General features: G+C 41.2%; 1 protein-coding gene across 1 annotated transcript; it reads left to right on the top strand.

Moving 5' to 3' along the window:
- Window positions 1-12,066: 12,066 nt before the first annotated feature.
- Window positions 12,067-15,840, top strand: LOC134094051 (uncharacterized). The gene is made up of 2 exons (XM_062547433.1): window positions 12,067-12,206; window positions 13,376-15,840. Exon 2 carries the CDS (start codon window positions 13,377-13,379, stop codon window positions 14,595-14,597), a length of 1,221 nt encoding a protein of 406 aa, XP_062403417.1. The 5' UTR covers window positions 12,067-12,206; window position 13,376; the 3' UTR covers window positions 14,598-15,840.
- Window positions 15,841-18,881: the final 3,041 nt, after the last annotated feature.

Genomic DNA, 18,881 nt, shown 5'->3' with positions numbered 1-18,881 from the left:
ATACAAAAATCAGTCCTCAGGGCAATAACCATTATGGTTCAGTTACTTTATGTGGTCTAGCTTTCTATTTACAATTCCAGGAAGTGCGTGTTGCTTAAAACAGAAGCAGAGGAAGCAAAATTACTGTTCCTGGACCGATTTGAAATTAAAACGGCTCCCTTGAGAACACTCCATGTCAAAACTGCTGTTCATTTTTAGCCTCAGGCTGATCATTTGGAGTCTTCTCTTTTATAGTGTTTTGTCAAACTTGATTACAGCAAAGAATGTGCAGAGAATGCATTGCCCATATAAAGCCTGAACAACTAAGAGACATTTTGTAATGATTTCATAATTGGAATGTACTCAACTGATGCCGGGAAAAAAAGGTAGTAGAAGTCAGAGCAGGGAAATGAGACATTCCTGGAGTCTGTCTGCACTATATCTTTGAGACATTCACTCTCAGACAAGTCTGTAAAATATAGCATCTCTTTGACAGCTCTCCATTGGCACAGATGTGTCTCCAGTGTGTGAATGGCTCATGTGGCGATGGTAGGGCTTATTATCAATGGTGACCCATAAAACAACACGTGCAGACACAGACAGATCAAAACAACAAGATTTACAAAAGGTTGGATCGCAATAGTCCACTTAGATGTTTTAATGTTCTGTTGCTGTTATCCTCAGATTTTTGCTGCAAAATATTTGATTGGACATCGGATTTGGCAGAATGTGAGCTAAATAGAATCAACAGCAAGTTAGCACGGATCTGAAACTCCCAAGCCACCACTGATTCTGTCAATATTTTCTATACTGAAAACTTGACCAACACTGAGGTTTCTAAGCTTTGCTTCATTTTCATTTTTAAATATTTGACTAACAAGATCATCCGAGAACAATTCAATATCTCTGCCAAATGTGTCCTTACTGACACTTTTCAAAAATAAATCTTTTCTCAGACAAATCAGCATACACCTATCAGAAATATGCACATCCAGTGGATGAGCACACACCTGTATAGACATATATGCTCAATAATAACAGTGCCATGTCTTTTACAGGAGACGCATACATTTACTCCTCTGGTCTAAAGCAAAACAATGTGTCCTCGCACCACAAGACGTCTGAATGCAGTCATGAGTTATGCACTGACCAAGATATCAAAAGGAACTTTCTCTTTGCCTTGCCAAATGCTGTCAGAGCTCTGAGGGTGAGGGCCGTAATAATGTTCAACTGATGCAGCAAACATTGTGAATGGGTCACGGAACTGTCCAACCACATCAGCGTTGTTTAGTGAAGTCGTCCTCATGATTGTGGTATCAGACCATAGATATATCCAGTGAATGATCAGAATTACCACTAGAGCATGAAGTCAAGAGACGTGATACTTTAAAGAGAGCAAAAAAATATTCTTACAGTAGGCTACTACCTTCTATTCGCTTTTCTGAAACTGAGGCTTCACTCTGACAACTGATAATGATCTTTTTGAATCTGGAGATTTTCTAAAATACTCAGGAATGAGCCATCACAGATCACAGCTGGATTTGTTGTATCAGTAGGCTATTCTGTTTTTTGATCGAATAAATTGAAATATATCTTAATGTGTCACTCTGGGTTCATAGCCACGAGTTGTCAGTTCACATTCAGAACATCTCACTGTTGAAAATGCTTTAATTAAATGCCACAAAAGTTAGGCCAAGTGACTCCAGTGATTCTCTGGGCACAGTTATCCTGCAGCTATAACCACAGGCAAAGTTTGTATAAGAAATGTGTGGTGTCCGAAAGTGAAACAGCTGTATTCATTTGAAAAAAAAGAGGAGGGAAGGAAAAAAGCTGAAACAGAGGAACTCCCGGCATTGTTTGCCTCTCAGATTCTTGAAATGCTGAAAACTAGGTCAGGAAAATCAGGTTAAGTCAATTTGACTGTTTCCTGCTTGATGCATGACTATAAATAGGCATATGGTGAAATGCATTGTACGTGTTTTTGCAGGCGTCATACATGTCATTATAGCTGACATCAACAATATGACAAAGTTGATATAAAATCTTATGAAGACATGGCAAACCAAAGGTAAACAATTACAATGATTTGACATCAAAGAGCGAACAACTAGAGTTGAAGTTCAGCCCGAGGGCTAACACCAGAAGTTTGACTCTGTGCTCTAATCGTTTGAAATGGGAAACGCACTCGGAGACATGTAAAAACAATCTCCCAGAATACACACACCAATGTTGGGGCCTACTGTGTTCACAGCGAAAATGGCCTTCTCATACCTCCTGAGAGCCCTTCACACCTTCCCTTCTGTAGCAATTTCCTGAGGAGAGAGAAAGGTCACAGCACTGTTTTCAAAGCCCAAAGGGACTCTGCCAAAACCCAACGGATCAGCGGACGGCTGCAAAAATCACCAAGCAGCTGACTGTTTTCCTTTCCTGGCCTCCTAGGTGTCGTCCCGGCCGGGTCAAGACAGAGTTGGGACACTGCACTCTCAGAACGGAGCCCAAATGGTTAGGCGGACAGTACTGACAATTTCCACTTTGATGAAGGCTACGTTTAATAGAGCTGAGGGCAGAGGAAGAAAAAAGAACAGTTCAGAGCTACAAAAAACAGGGTACATGAAATGGAGAATGACGTTAAGATAAAGGAAAGTGTTTATAGAAGTTATTTGTTTAGGACGACATGTTCCACTGGTGAATGTAAGACAAAGCTTATGTGAACTGTTCAACATGCTGGAAGAATTCAAGGTGTCAGGAGTGAAGCTAGATCAATAAATGTGAAAGAGAGAGATGACATTTTCAGTCTTCGCCACTGGATTAACCGTGACAGAAAGTGCACATTTTGATTACAGTGATATTGGTTTTGGAAAAGCATGGCTATAAAAGGGGAAATCAATATGGCATCAGACAGGCAACAGAGGAGATGTGGCACAAGCACGTGATCTTGAGGATGACAAGTGATCCTTCATGTTGGACCGTGAATCTTTCCACCATTCCTCTGCATCTTAATGTTTGCCTTCGCTCTTGCATATGTTTCAGCAGCTCAGTCACAGCACATCTGCGGGATCGTGGTGAAAACCTTTCGAGCCATCACTTAACAGTCCCGTCACAAAGGGGGCCCAGCGAAATCACGCGCAAGAGGTCTCATATTCAAACCACAACAAATAAGAATGTTGCCTGCTGACCTATAGGTACTGCATATTTTCCTGACAAACATCAAAATATTCCAGGTGAAAACGGAGAACTAATGATCTCCTCTAAGTCAACAGAGCATTAATGTAGTATCATGAAGTGGTTCTTAGAATAATTTCTGATGAAAATGGGCCAGGTGTTGGGTTGCTATTTCGAAGTGATGTGTTATTCATTCAGTGGAGACTTTGTACACTGCCAAATATCCCATCTGGTTTTTTCCTTTGCTGAGTGAAGGATGATGAGCCACTATCATGCCACATAAGAGAGCATGGTCAGTCCAAGGCTTTAGAGAAGGTCAGTTGATAAAGTTACATATTTATAAACTGTCTTTGAGCGAGGTTTCATTCAATACAATCATAATTATTTTCAAAATATTTTGATCAGACGGCCTCTTTGTGAATACTGTATGTCATAAGCTGAAGACTAAAAAGGAAAAAAATGGAAATCCGCTCTTGATGGAGTTGACTCTTCTTTGCTGTCTGCTAACACTGAGGTGCCAGTTCACAGTGAGCAGCCCTCTCAAAATATCATAAATCTTTTCTCAATCAAACTTTATGTGCCGCCAAATGCTCCTCACGCCAGTGGCCTGGACTGGCAATGCGTGCGCGGCTCAGACAGAGGCTTCTCTGCTGCCGTCAAATGCGTCAGTTACGAAATGATGTTTTGCGATGTTCCTTCTGCTCTTTCATCCTAGTTTTATGAATTCTCAAAACGATTGTGCAAAATGATCTGGAAAAAAACACTAGAATTGTAACTGTCTGTATAAATTATTTGAGAAGAATCATAAAGTACACCATATGTGGTGTGGAGCAGAATAGATATGAACTTATTATGATTTGAGGACAGACCACAGATTAGGTAATGGTGAATATCACACACAACATTGAGGGAATTACTGTAGGGTAATGATCGCTGCTGTGTGTGTGTGTGTGTGTGTGTGCACGCGCACTTAGGTATGTTTTACCCATTCAAGTGTAGTTTTGTGTTAAAAAACCAGTGCAAGGCATTCATTCACAAATTAATGATATTATAATGAGCAGACATTAAAGAATGCTGTTTTCGGGGAGAAATACTTGTTCTGGACAAATGGTAAATTTTACCTTGTTATCCAGCTACCCACAGGCTACTAGAAAAATGAAAAATATTCCATAGGGTTGCTAATGCTCATAGTGTCTCAAGTGGGTTGTAAGTCTTCTACATTCTACCCAGTCGAAGGCAGTGTTTTCTTTTTTTTCTTAAAAAAAAAAAAATGGTTAACACTTCACTGGAAAATCCCAACAGACCAACAACATAGGGCAACTGCCACAAGATATAAGTGGATAATGAGGTGACAAGCTACCCTCTGCTATAATATAACAAGGTAAATAGGAAATACTAATGGATATGTTCTGATACTAAGCCAGCATGCCTAGACCTCTCTGATGCGAAAACCAGCATTCCTCTCATGAATATTTCAACACTCAGGAACAGAGAAAAGCAGAGCTTATGTGTCAGTGCAAGTAAAGACGAGCTGTGAGAATAATATAAACAATCTGTAATTCTGGAATGCATTCATATATGAATAGGCTATACAGCCAGGTCATGAAGCATGATGTTGGAAGTGGGATGTATTTACCTTGTGCTTACTTCTTTAATGGACTTTTATGTACAGAAGTACAGATGTGGGGGAGGTGGTCCTAGCGTTGGGTAGGACTCTGAAGCAGGCAGGCAGAAGAGACTAAAATATGTTTTTATTTTCAATGGTCCCACAATTTCTGTTTTGCCCTTTCACACAAGACTATGTTGTGATGAATCATGAGGTAGCCATGTTTTGTTGAACTTGACAATTTGGGTCAACTTCATATTTCTGGAATCCTCCATGACCCCATTTGGTGGAGGGTGACCGTATAGAATAGAGCTAATACAGCCTGGGTGGGAAAAAAGGTTGGGTTGGGTTGGAAAAAACGTCCCACCCAAACAAAGTAATTTCGGAAGCCTGGCTCTCTTAAGACTTTGTTGGGAGGCAGAATCACTTCCTTCTCTGTGTTAATGGGTTGTAACTTGACTGAAACAAGAATGTGTTGTGCATGCATGTGTTTTTTTATTATTATGATGATGATTGTGAGGTATGATGGCTAATGAAAAAAAAAGTTTCACTCTGAGCCATCTAAACCAAATTTTTTTAGGTTAGTGTTAGTCATCCTTTAGCAATGGATGAGACAATGAGATAAAAATGCCTCTTCCAAGGGCAGAGCGAACGCACAACACCCATCTTCGAACGGCCTCCAATTACCATTAACCGATTATACCACTGATCTGCATGCACAGTTATAATTACATCCATGACACAAGGGCTTACGTGCACTCTAAGGATGTAAAATACATTTTAGGCCTATTTCCTAGAATGAAATGTGTAAGAAAAAAATTCTACTTAATGCATTGACAAAGTGAGTATTGTGGCACTGAATGGTCTAAGAACATTGAAGGCTCTTGAATTTTTCGTTTGGCCATGAAGTGTGTCTGTGGGTCACGAATGTCCATTGTCCATGAAATGAGTTTCCAGATGAAAGGTATTCTACCCTTTCATTACAAAATGAAAGCCATTGTGATCACTTGTCAGTCAGTGCTTAGTTAAATTAACACTTACTAGCTCCAGCAGAGAATGTGCTGACACTCTGGTTTGGGGTCCTCCTTCTTCTTCTCAAACCTTCTTCCTGTTTTACCTCCTGTATTAGGAAAAGAAGCAAAAGGTAGCTAGACCATAAATAAAATGTATGGGTCCCAGTCCCTGATCAAGTTTGTGTTTTGCTACATATCTCACAAATCACCTAAAGAAGATAACGATCTGGCGCTGGGTGAACTGCTTTCTCGTGTTCAGGCTCTGGGCTCTGTAAAGCCCCTTAAGGCAATGTCAGATGTTTTGGAGTTGTGTATGTATAATGACTTGAACCAAATTGAAAGTTGGCAATCAATGTTGTATTTTGTTGTGTTGTTTTGTTCAGTTCATGAACCCTTCCTATGTCACATACCAAAAGTCCATGAAAAGTGGTGGAGCATTGTCAAAATAATAATAATAATAATAATAATAATTTAAAAAATGAAGTCAAAAGTTGTCCCTTTGCCAGTTTTACTAAACTTTCATAGTACAGGCGATATGTGGAAATTAGGTCCAATTCTTTCCTAAAGGCATGACATAATAATAAAACAAATGTTCACCAGGGCAACCATTAAATGTCCCACTATAATTAATGAATAAAGCCTACAGTATATTTCACATCATAGATACTCTCCTGAATCAAAGTCTCAGACAAGTGATGTCTACTCTCAGGGATAGCCAGTAGGATACAGTTTTAAATGCATATTCAAAATACAAAATATTTTGCCATTTGCATTTGATATGGTTGAAGAAAATGGCTTCGTATTTCTTATCAAATGTCAGTACCCTGTCGGGTCTGTGCACTGCACCAGCCCCTTCCCTTTTCTACTCGGTCTGTCTGTTCGTTGCAGCTGGGTGGCCGGGGGTGTGCAGGTGTGAAGTTGGGCCTGACATTAGAAGGCTGCGCTCCATAGGGCAGATGGGCTCCCTCTCCGCTCCTCTGTCGGCGTTTTGGTTCCTTTGATTCATACCCTACTACATACATTGTACGACATTTTGCTTTCACTATACTGATATTTATTCAATAAACATCCTTAATTTATGGTTATGTATGTGTGGACCTCCCTTATGTTCCTCATGCTTTGAGCCAAGCATTTGGGACACAACATACTTTAGGTGTGTATTTTTGTAGTTTGAAAATATTGTCAAATATTTTTGGTAAAATCGTGATGACATCATAAAAGTGCAAAAATCAAGCATTCTGTGTTAGTTCTGGCAGGCCGCGCAGTCAAGCCCACTGTCAGCTATCAGTTTCTTATTGACTATTCCAAACCCAGTCAGTGCAGTGATGAAGGAATAGATTCAATAGACCGATATGGAAGGTTTACAAAGTGATTTTATGCCCCCTTTAAAGAGTAGCCTATTTTTTTCAGCATTTTCAAAATACAAAATTACAGTATATTTCATATTTTATTTGAAAATACATTTTAATGTATTTTTGGCATCCCTGTCTACTCCTATGTTTTGATGATCAAGGATTTCAATGACACCACATCATACACACCTCAAGAATCACCATGATCAGGCATGGTTTACCAGCGTACCCACAATAAGCAATGGTAATATTATATCATAGACCTACAAACAGAGTATCAAGTTTAAAATGTAAATATTTTGTGCGCGGTGCTCTGGTGCAACTGGCTGCAGTACCCATACTACCCATCTCTCTCTCCCACTCGCTTCCTGTCAGTCTCTTCACTATCCTGTTGCACAAAAAGGCAAAAGTCCAACAAAAAAAAAATAAAAAGATAAACAGGTTTAGCATAACGAAGGGCATTGTATCTTGATGTATGGTTCATTGCGAAGACTCCTATTTTTTTCTCTTTCTCTTTGGCCAGGACCAGATGTGTTAAGTACAAAATCATAGCTTCCAGTAGACTATATGATTTTACCAGCAGCGGAATAAGAGAATACTGTCTCCACTGTTCAGTGTCCTACTCTGAACAGCTACAGAGTATCCTTCTTAGTCACAACACTCATCACAAACACTCCATTACCATGCTGGAGGCTGCAGCCTGCATCTGGTTTTCATGTGTGTTTTTGCTAAGCACTATATTTCATAAATAACTTGGCTGTTAATTTTTTTTTTGTAAGATCACAGCCTTCTCCCTCCAGAGGCCCGGGAAGGTTTGCCTTTTGTTGCCAAACACAGTGAGCAGCATCCCGGAGGAAGCAGTCTATTGAAGAGGGCAAGTTGCACGTGCACTGTAATGACCTTGTTGTTGTTATCTTGCTCTGTGCGTTTTATGGGGACTTCCTCAAAAACGTGTCTGCCACTGGTCCTTCAGGCAAGAACAGTCTGGAGAAGGGGGTGGCTTACACAGTGAAAAAAGTCCAGGCGCAAGACACTATCACTTCTGGGCTACTGGAATAAACCAACAGTTGCTTGCTGAGTCTCTGTTTAGTTCTGACAAGCTGTTTGGTCTTGACTGGCCCCAGTGAGTCAGACGGCCATTTTGACTGAATGGCTCAATATCCCATGTTACGGCTGACTGCATACTGCTGCTGTGATATCTCTCTCCCTCATAATCCAGGATGATGAAGAACATAAGGGTAATGAGAAACAGTAAAATGACATTAATGAAGGTTATGCTCTACTTGCGCTCTGTGTGATGTGGTATGAATGCTATAGAAACAATTAAGGTTTGAGTGGCTGAAATGGAGGACAAGAGGGTCTCTATCTCATACAAGGATGGTATTAAATTGGTAACTGATTGACGGGAACATGATTTAATGTCATGGATCATATGGATAAACTGGTAGGTCTTCGCACTAACAGAGAAAACTTGGGAAATAATGTATGCCCTTTCATGAACAAGACATTCCCCCCTTGAGGTGGAGAAATCTGGGTGGTAGGCCTACACACTCAATTCACTTAACAGCTAATTAAGAAGAAACAACCGTAAACACACTAACTCTAATCAATCAGTGGGAATCTTCCATCTAAGACCAACGTTATATTTTAGCCTAGGTCTTCATCAGGGTCTTTATTATTGTATTAACATAGTAATGAGCAATAGTCAAACAATCGCTGTATACAAAAACCTTACAAACACAACAGCATTGACCTACAGCATTTTCTTTAAAAACATGCTTTTAAGGGAGAAGTCTGTGATTGTGAAGGATATCACGTTTGTCCGTGCTATGTTTATATTTGATCAAATAAAACACCCCAAAAGCAGACTTTGGGTCTTTGGGTCTGTTCAACATGCACTTACACAGTTTATTAAGTGTTTCTTCTGCGTTGTTTGTGTATAGTATTTAGTTATTTTCACTTTTACCTCTCACTCTCACTCTCACTCTCACTCTCATCTACTGTATGTTTATGTAACCTGCGTTGTGTGGAACCACCGCGGTCCAGCCCTGCACACGCCCGGACTCGAACCCACGAGACAGCAGCACCTCGGGTCGGGAGTCGAGCGCGCTAACAATCCAGCTAAAAGCCCAGGCTACTAGCTTTCATGCCAGCAGCGCTCTTGAAGTGTCTGGGAGTGAGGTTTACTAACGTTCCACAGCATAGCTAACCAGCCAGCACCCGTTACATTTACATACATTTCTGATCGTTTTCTCCAAATCTTTCTGCAGAAATGTATTTGACCTACAGTATGTCCACTGTCCATCTAGGCTCCATGAAAGCATTTATATACATTTAAATGAAGCTAGTAGTGAGTCCTAGACCATGACTGTGTATCAAAATCCTCCTACTAACTTCTAACTGTTTGCCCTGTCTGGCATCTGAGAGGTAAACTCAGTTATGCTGAGCTGAGCCTAAGTCCACCATCCATGCCGGTAATCAACATCTTGAGACAATGGGGCTGGCATGAGCCAGAATCCCTTTGGAACACCTCCAACACCTGGGGAGGTTCTCAGCACTCTCAACAAAACCAGATTACTGCACATGTTGCACAAATGTGATGAGAATATCCCTGGAAACCTCCAAATCCTGTATATGGAATAAGGCCCCATTCAGTTTTCAGAGTACTACAGATGGCTTTAACACCCAAAAGACTTAGAAAAAATGCAACAGTCAAGGTACTGTACGAATAGAACATTTTAGTGTAGCAATAGTAGCCTACTGCTCTCATAGAATGACAGTTCAAGCAAAATAAGAAAATGTTGGGTAACGCTTTAGGCTACTTGAAAGTAAATGATACAACCCTAACCCTAACTTATCATGACAAAAAACAAATGACACTTTATATCAGAAGCGTTATGTCATAAACATGTATGATTTGTTTATAATGTTTATGCTACGTTCATGACACTGCCATGTCACTCTTATAGACACCGCTACGCTACGCTCTAGAATCTTTGATAGACACCGTCAAGTAAAGTGCAATCAAATGTTGGAGTTCTATTGTCACTTATGGGAGCTGTGGGTTAGTTGGTTCTGACCACCTCAATGAACCACTATGCTAAGCTATGCTAACCATAGGTGTGGCAGACTGAATGACTGCATGCACAGACAAGAAGGGTATCATGTTATCTAACTCTGGGGAAAATGGCGAAGAAGCTAATTTCTCAAAATGGCGTGTTGTTTTATGGGAAGAAGAAGATAGTCAGGATTGAGGGGAAGGTTGTGGTAAGCGCTAACTTAATCATATAATGAATCCTGGATGCCTGTATGGCCAGGTGGTTTAATGTTTAGTGTGTTATTAAACAGTGCCTCTTTAATGTCCCAAATATCGGATGTAAACAAGTATTTTCTGAACAAAACAAGCCTTTTGTGTTCCTGTGAGGCCTGCTGAACATGGTGACATCATTTCCTCATTCTTAAAACATCTGCCAAGTCATTTTTAGTGTTTTTGAAGCTACAACGTCTACATCCGACCAGCAAGGCCAGCATCATCACTCCCCCATACGAACACATTCATACTCATACTGTGATGAGTATCTGGGGGATTGATTTCACTTTGAAAACAAATGAGTGTTAACCAATCTTGGATGCTACACCAAATGTTAATGACAGCAAGACCTGAAGACCGCAAGTGGAGTTCAAAGAGATGAGACATCTGCGCTCTTGTGTACTATTGTTGCCAGGTGTTGGTTTTAAGCACACACACACACACACACACACACACACACAAGATATGACCCAACTGGGAGAGGGGGCGAAAAGATCAGACCATTTCTTGGTTGAGACTACAGGCCTGGCACTTTTAACCATCAAGTCTGTGTCAGGTTCACAAGAACAGAGAACCTTACATCAGACTCATTCATGAGATTAATATTCTCAAAGTACTTAAGTTAAAACAGAAGCTCTGTCTGCCAATAGCAATAATATATCCATCCTTCGTATTGGAGGGAGGACTGCATCATATTAGCGAATAAATGGGAACCAGTCTGCCTGTGAGTAATGTTTTTTTTAAAACCGTCCTATCTGTGTTCTGTCATGAGCAGGTGAGTAAGTGTGTGATATTGAAAGAAGACCATAAGAGAGGTGCATACTTACAACTCTTTGAAGTTGGAGATTACATCTTCTAATTTTGCGAATCTTTCCTGTAAAATGTGGATGAGGGTCATACCTCAGAAGGAAAAAAACATATTTCCACATTCCAAACCAGAGGTATAAAAAACAGAACTGTATGGCGTTGATCACGTCTTACAATTTTCGAAAAGGACAGATGACAAGCTTTCTGTAGGAAATCAGACCTGTCTGAAATCAAGCAGCTCATTTCTCAAACTTATTTAACATTAATATTAGCCTACAGAAGATCGTCAGAATAGGAAGATCTGGTGAGCTCTTGCCTTTGTTTCATCAGCTGGCTGGATTTGGTTCTCTGTTATGACTGCTTACTGATGGCAAAAACAAATGTTTCATTTGATTATAATTCATATATGCCTGCTCTCTCTCACATCTTTCCGTCTCTCTTTCCATCCTCTGTCTCTCCGCTCACCATATTCATCACTCTGCTTTCAAACCTCCAGACTTGAAGACTGCATAAATATATGCTCGGCTACTCTTTAAATCTGAAATCATGATTTGCATCATTGAAGTATCATCACTGAGAGGACATGGAAAACATTACAGACCTATGCACCTTTTACAGCAATGTTGGAAAGAATGGTGCTTGGACACTGCATGTTTGTTGCTAGCCAATGTAGACTGTAGACTAAATTGTGGACTGTTAAAACGACTTAACTTTCCACAGAACAAATAATGTTGGCATACTGAGTACGTCAGAGCTTGCCATGCGTGTCACAAATTTCTGACTTCCTTGAAGAGGAATCCTTCCTCTTTTAGAGAAGTGCCACATTATACCTTGTGTCAATACCAGCGGTTGTCAACTTAAATACACAGAAGATCTATTGAGCCAAGAAATACAATGGATGTATTCTGAGATTTGTTTGACTATTCACCTCACAGTTTAAGAGCATTCAGCTCCAAGAACATCATTCAATCTCTAAAGTAAGTAATATAACTAAGGTTTAGAGCAACACAGTGCAATTCTGTCATAAGTCTTGAAATAAAGGCTTCAAACTCATTTAACATTGTTCATCAGGTAGGGACATAAGTACAGTGTCAGTTCTTACTTGGTGTTGCTTTTAGTTTGTCTCTCCTTATTTTTTCTTCTGTGTCTCTCTCAGCTAAAGTCTGTTGTTTCCCACACTTGACCGGTATCACTTCCCCTACAGTATCGAGTGTGATGTGTGAACATGTATTGAGTGTGTTGATGAGTAGTTTTGACTGTAATTCTGTTATTATCATCAAGAGAAATAGAGCAGAATACAGTGTTTAATGTTAACGTTAAACCATAGTGATTATTTATTTATTTTGATATGGATTCATATTCAGAGATTTGTCTTTGAAATGCTACACACACACACACACACACACACACACACACACAAAATACAGATTAGGACAGATACTGTATCTAAACAGGTTTCACCAGTTAGCCCAGGGGTCCAGGGGTGGAAAAATGTAGCCTATTCAAATGATATCATAACATCACCGACATTATTTCTTGTACAGTAGTTGAATAAATATAGATTTTCTTTCTCTTCTGCTTTTCTTTGTATCATGTATTGTCTCTCTCTCAGCTTCAAACAAAGACATAGAAACATATTTTTTGTTATTGTTTTTACAGCCTCTGTCTGCATCCATTTAGTTGAGAGTAAAACAAAAACACTCAGACAGACTAATCTTCACAGAGAAAAAGGGCTATCTTGATATGTCTGTTGTAAATCAAGTCCAATATATTTTTGGCATTTATTTATTTACCAATTTATTTGTTTATTATTGTGCAGCTGTGGAGGAAAGTACGAAGAATATTTGGTTAGTTTTTGATGGTTTAAAGTCAAGTCTCCTGCTTGTCCCACTGAGTCATATTTAATGTTATATGTTCTGAGTATTCCATTCAACATATCAGCTGCAGTGACCATACAGCTGGCCTATGGCCTTCAGCCTCGTGGCTACGGCCGAACAACACCCGTGGGAATATCCATTATTACCAACCCCACTCTCACTTGTGCTATATTGCTTAAGTACTGTATCTTAAACGTACTCTAAAGCCAGTATCATATCAAGGAAAGTGAAAAACAATAATTAACTGGAACCGGGTTGTTTTATTTCAGGATGGATATGTCCTCAACTAGGGAGGTTGACTTCATCACCCCACTCTGTGCTTCAGACAAACCTTCATGCCCCGAGCTGAGGGATGGAGATAGCTATCACGTCTTCATCAGCTACAGCAGTTGTGATTCACAATGGACAGAAAGCCTCATTAGCTGGCTAGAATCCCCTCAGTGTGGTCTTCTGACCTGCTACCACAGCAGAGATTTTGTCCCTGGCTGCGACATCCTGGAGAACATGACCAACTGCATTCAGAAAAGTCAGAAAGTGCTCCTCGTCCTCAGCCAGGACTTTGTGAGGAGTCGCTGGTGTCTGCTGGAGGCCAACATGTCCCTGTTCAGAGACTGTCTGGAGCGCAAGCCTTTAGTTCCGGTGCTGCTGGAACCTGACATCACCGTCCCGCTGCACCTCTGCCACATAACATACTTGGACGCTAAAGACCCGGAGTTCCACAGTAAACTGTTGAAAGTTCTTTGCACCCCCAATCACCAGATGCAGGGTTCTAGGGTGGTGCCTTACCAGCCGCCCTCTGTCTACAGTGGGAAAGCTCTGCAGCCTCTCTCAGCAGTGAATGAGGAGGGCCTCCACAGGTGGGAGGCTGGTGTGTTCAGTGACCAAGGAGTTCCTGAGCAGCTGCGGTTAGTGCTACAGAATGAGGAGAGGTACATCGCAGCTATCAGGATGGTGAACAGTGTCTCTCAAACTAAAGTGTGGCTCCGGTCTCTATCCTCCAGGATTCTGTTTTATTTTCTCGGAATCGCGTTTCTTGTAAGTTTAGGCCCCATGATAACTTATTGTATTGCCGGATATGATGCATCAGCCATAATTTACTTTTTCCCTTTCGTGGCATTTATCTTTAGGCTAAGTTTGTGGCACGTAGACGATGATAAATATATAACACATGAAATGCAGAAGTGTACCGGAGAAGCTAACGTTGCTCTTTCTGAGGAGAAGATTCTAATGGGCTGTCAGTCACGAACCAAACTGTACCTTGTGTATGTATCTTTGGATGGATGCAAGCGCATGTTTATTGAGATGTTCCAGTCAGCCCTTGCTGAGGAAATGTTCCAAAGGGCCTTGCTCAGCTTCTCGTCAGGCTATGCTTGCTGTTTAGCCAAAACGCACTTCCCTTTTGACACTACCACCTCAAATGGCCACTTGAAAGATGGTGTGTGCTTCTGTCAGTATGTCACTCAACAGCTGAAGAAGGATAAGCGGTCATAGGATTCCAGCTAAAGAAATTAATTCTGCGATGTACTCTTGCAAGATCAGTGGACTTCAGTGAACGATGTCGCCATTTTAGTAAATCGTGTGCTCATTAGTAAATCATACACTCATCTTACTAAATTGTGTGCACATTTTAGCAAAGTTTTAATTTAGTAAAACAAGTGCACATTATTATAAAATGTTCTGCCTTCTTTATAGGCATTTGGTATTCTAAGTCTACAATGACAGTTCCAATGGTATCAAATATGCCTTTGCTATATTTACTCCCGCCAACCCTAATTCATTAATGGCTAATTTAGCCCTCGGGCTGTGATGCTTTTATGAGACCAGGGCTGTGATGCATTTATGAGACTTGTCCTTTGTATATGCAGCTCACTGCATGGGACGCCCATCAAGAAGTCATGCGAAATTGACCTCACTTGTCACCACTGAAGTCAACAGGAAGACATGTCCATATTTTTTATTGTCCAGATCCTCCCAAGTGCGAGCCTGGAGAGAAAGTCTGGAAGTGCTTGAATTCACAGGGCCCCAGAGCTGCTGTTTGAAGAGACTGTCCATTTCCTGTTGATCTGAATGGGATGAAAAACATGTTTCCACCTAGGTGGGAATAAGTTGCACACCACCATGTCTCTGGTGTCTCTCTTCCCAGAAAATACAAAGCTCATTAAAGTTAATTTGAAAAAAAAAAAAAAAAACTTGTAACCCTTCAGGGAGTCAGTGTCCCCCATGGCTTCTACAAATTTGTAAAAAAAAAAAAAATGGTTCACCTCACCAATAAAAACATAAATACAATATTTGTATTTATACAATCTTTGCTGGGCAACCACAGTGTCATGCAGTGGGTGGCTCCTGTTTCTGAGGATAGATTTCATCCTCCTCCTCATTTTCTCCTCCACCAGATCTCCTATAGAAACCACCCTCCTCCCCAACACTGACACACACTTCCTGACCAGTTTGTCCAATCTGTTATGGCCCCTGGCTGTCATACAGCTGCCCCAACACACCAGCATGTCATTGCAGACCTGGAGAGATTTTAGTTTCCTGAGGAAGAAGAGCCTGCTCTGACCTTTCTTGTAGGCTGCATCTGCATGGACTGACCAATTTCCACAGGTAGATGGTGTGCCTTACGCATCCCAAAGTCCACTATCATCTCCTTGGTTTTGGCTACGTTGAGGACAAGACCATTGCACCTGCTCCAGGTCGTGAACTCTGAGATGACCCTCCTGTACTCCGCCTCATCTCCTCCCCTCACACAAGCGTCACAACAGTGTCATCAGAGTATTTTTGTATGTGACATGATGGTGTTTTGTATGTGTCTGATGTGAATAGGGTGAAGAGGAAAGAGGATAGTAGTTTCCACGGTTTTTGAGACTGTGTTCCCTATAGTCTGACGTACTTTGGCCGTTCTGTTAGGTAGCTGATGATTCACTCAATGAAAGCAGGCTCCATGCTCAGATTCTCGAGTTTGCCTCTCAGGATCTGAGGTTGGATAGTGTTAAACGCACTCGAGAAATCAAAGAACATCAGCCAAAGAGCATCAGTTGTGGTATATCTCGAAATTTTTAGTGACATATTGCAAGGCTGTCCCAGTTTCAGTCGTCCAACCAGTTTTGAGTAAGTAGTATCTATGCAGATCTTGATCACAAAAGCTCAACTTCCTGACTTCTGCCTGAAACAGGCTCGCTACAAGACAAGTGTCTGCTTCTTTGCACATGTCTTCACTGTTAAATAATCGATTATATTAAAGTTACATAATACAAATCCATCTGAAGTAACACGTTCACTGAGAAAGTCCTGAAACAGATTCAAGACAAGTGTTTGTAATGTACGGATGTCCTTGTCTTCACTGCTAAATAATCCATTATATTAAAGTTACATAATAGATACAAATCCATATGAAGTAAGAAGTTTGCTGAGCTAAAGAAATCCGAACTGAACTCGTGTAGAGTGCACTGCAGTGCACTGATCCATGCCGATCCCCAGTGCTCTTGTACAGCATTGGCTCTGTTCCTGTTGTGTGCACTGACATATCACACAGTGTCAGACATGCATTTGCTTTAGCTGCACTGCTTCTAACCCAACCAATGTAGATATTGACTTTTCCGACCTCCTATACTTTAATTTAAATATGTGCTCTTTTCTTTTTGCTCTGTGTACCATGCACTTTCAATCAATATTTCTATGCGTCTTTACAACAGCCGATAAAAAGTTTCAGGAAATGAAGCGTTGAGATTGGACACATTATCAGGAGACGGCCCCATGACAACCAATCATCCCAAGCTCCAGTGGCTGTGCTCTCCCGATCTTTATTTGCAGAAATCTGAGGTGAAGTCTGGGTGAGCAATTTAATGACAAGTGACATGTCTGATGAAGGATAACAAAGAACAAAATATTGCACTGTATATGACGCACATCTCCACCTGATTAAGCCTCTTAAGCATTTGGAACACAAGTGGTGATGCTATTTAAAACCTGACAAACATTTACAGTTTAAATCTCCACTCAAAGAGGATATTGAACATGTTTTAAGAATGTCAAGTTGTCTTTAATCCTGCAGAGGCTGCATGAGAAGGAACAACTTTTCAAGTTTTTTGTATCAAAACAAATTGAGTTTGGATAGGTGTGGAATGTGTCTGGGGGCTAAAGGGTCAGTGATGCCAGAGGAGTGGGATTAAATCAGCTATGTGAAACCTCTCATGTTGGAGGACACGTCTTGAAATAGGGATTACAAAACAAAAGCTTTGAGAATGAAACAACACACATTTTGCACCCAGTTCAAAGCTGCACTCCTTGGTGGCATTACTCTCACACACGTGCGCACACACACACACACACACACACACACTCTCTCTCTCTCACACACACACACACACACACTCACACACACGCATACACGCTTGCACGCACGCACGCACACACACACACACACACACACACACACACTCACACACACACACACACACACGCATACACGCTTGCACGCACGCACGCACGCACACACACACACACACACACACACACACACACACACACACACACACACACACACACACTCACACACACACACACACACACACACACACACTCACACACACACACACACACACACACACGCATACACGCTTGCACGCACGCACGCACGCACACACACACACACACACACACACACACACACACACACACACACACACACACACGTGAGGGTGTCACCTTATGGGACTGCCAGTTATATCACACATCCCTCACATCCAACTCTTTGGTGGCTTGCCAGGGCCAAGGCTGTGACGCCATCGCTATCCCCGCTTGGGCCCCGGCCTACTTCAAAACCAGAGCCAACATGCCCCTCAATTCTGACCACAAGACAGTCTATGATCAAGAGACATCAGTGAGAGGAGCTCTCTCGGGGGTCCACGCACATCTCTCCACCAGCCATTCCTTTGCTGCAATGTCCAGATGGGAGAGGAGATTGTGTAACCCTAATCTGATCATCTGTCCTCATTCGCAAATTTATCAGGAACGCAGTATTTAATCTGGCAGCAGGGCAGGTATTTTACACGTACCCCCATCTGAGTGTCTTATTAGACTCTTCCTTAACAAGGGGTGAAAAGTACAGCAACTGTATTGTCACAGTGCTGGGGATTTATGGACGTTTTCCATCCCTGCTCACTCTCCATGATAAGAGCTCGGATGACACGTGATTAATTATTTGGAGAGTGGTCGGCATCGGTACTGTTTTGCAATCCCTCTGTTAGCAAATCTTGTAGTAGTCTTGTGAAATCACACGTGAGAAGAGGGTGAAGAGTTGAATTTATGCTCTGAAGTTTCAAAATCAACTCAAGCGTGTGTGGACGTCTCTTGAACCATAAACATGCTAGGCCAACTCAGAATCAGGCATTTGGCAGAGACGTCTATTCTAGCTTACAGTACATCTAGGGAGGGAGTTATCTGTGGGTGCAATGACGGTTTCCCAACAGGGAGCACTTTCATGTTATTTCACATCTCCTTCCTTGCTTAAAAAAGTCTTAATAATGTAAATGAATGTGCTTCACAAATGGCAGACCTATGCATTTAGCAACGAACAATTTATATACAAATTAATAATTTTCTTGTAGTCTCTGAGTTCACTTGGAACGGAAGGTTCACCTGTGTAAACAATAAGAAGCCATAGTTATCTTTCAGTAAAACTTTGAACACTCTGTTCAGGGTAGAAGCCAGACACATTATTACAGTTTTTCTCGATTGTTAACACACATTTTCTGAAAACATGCCTCATATTCTCAG

This window comes from Sardina pilchardus, chromosome 10 (genome assembly GCF_963854185.1).
Source record: "Sardina pilchardus chromosome 10, fSarPil1.1, whole genome shotgun sequence".
NCBI lineage: Eukaryota > Metazoa > Chordata > Actinopteri > Clupeiformes > Clupeidae > Sardina > Sardina pilchardus.
Note: the sequence above shows the minus strand (reverse complement) of the source record. Positions and strands in the feature narration are given on the sequence as shown.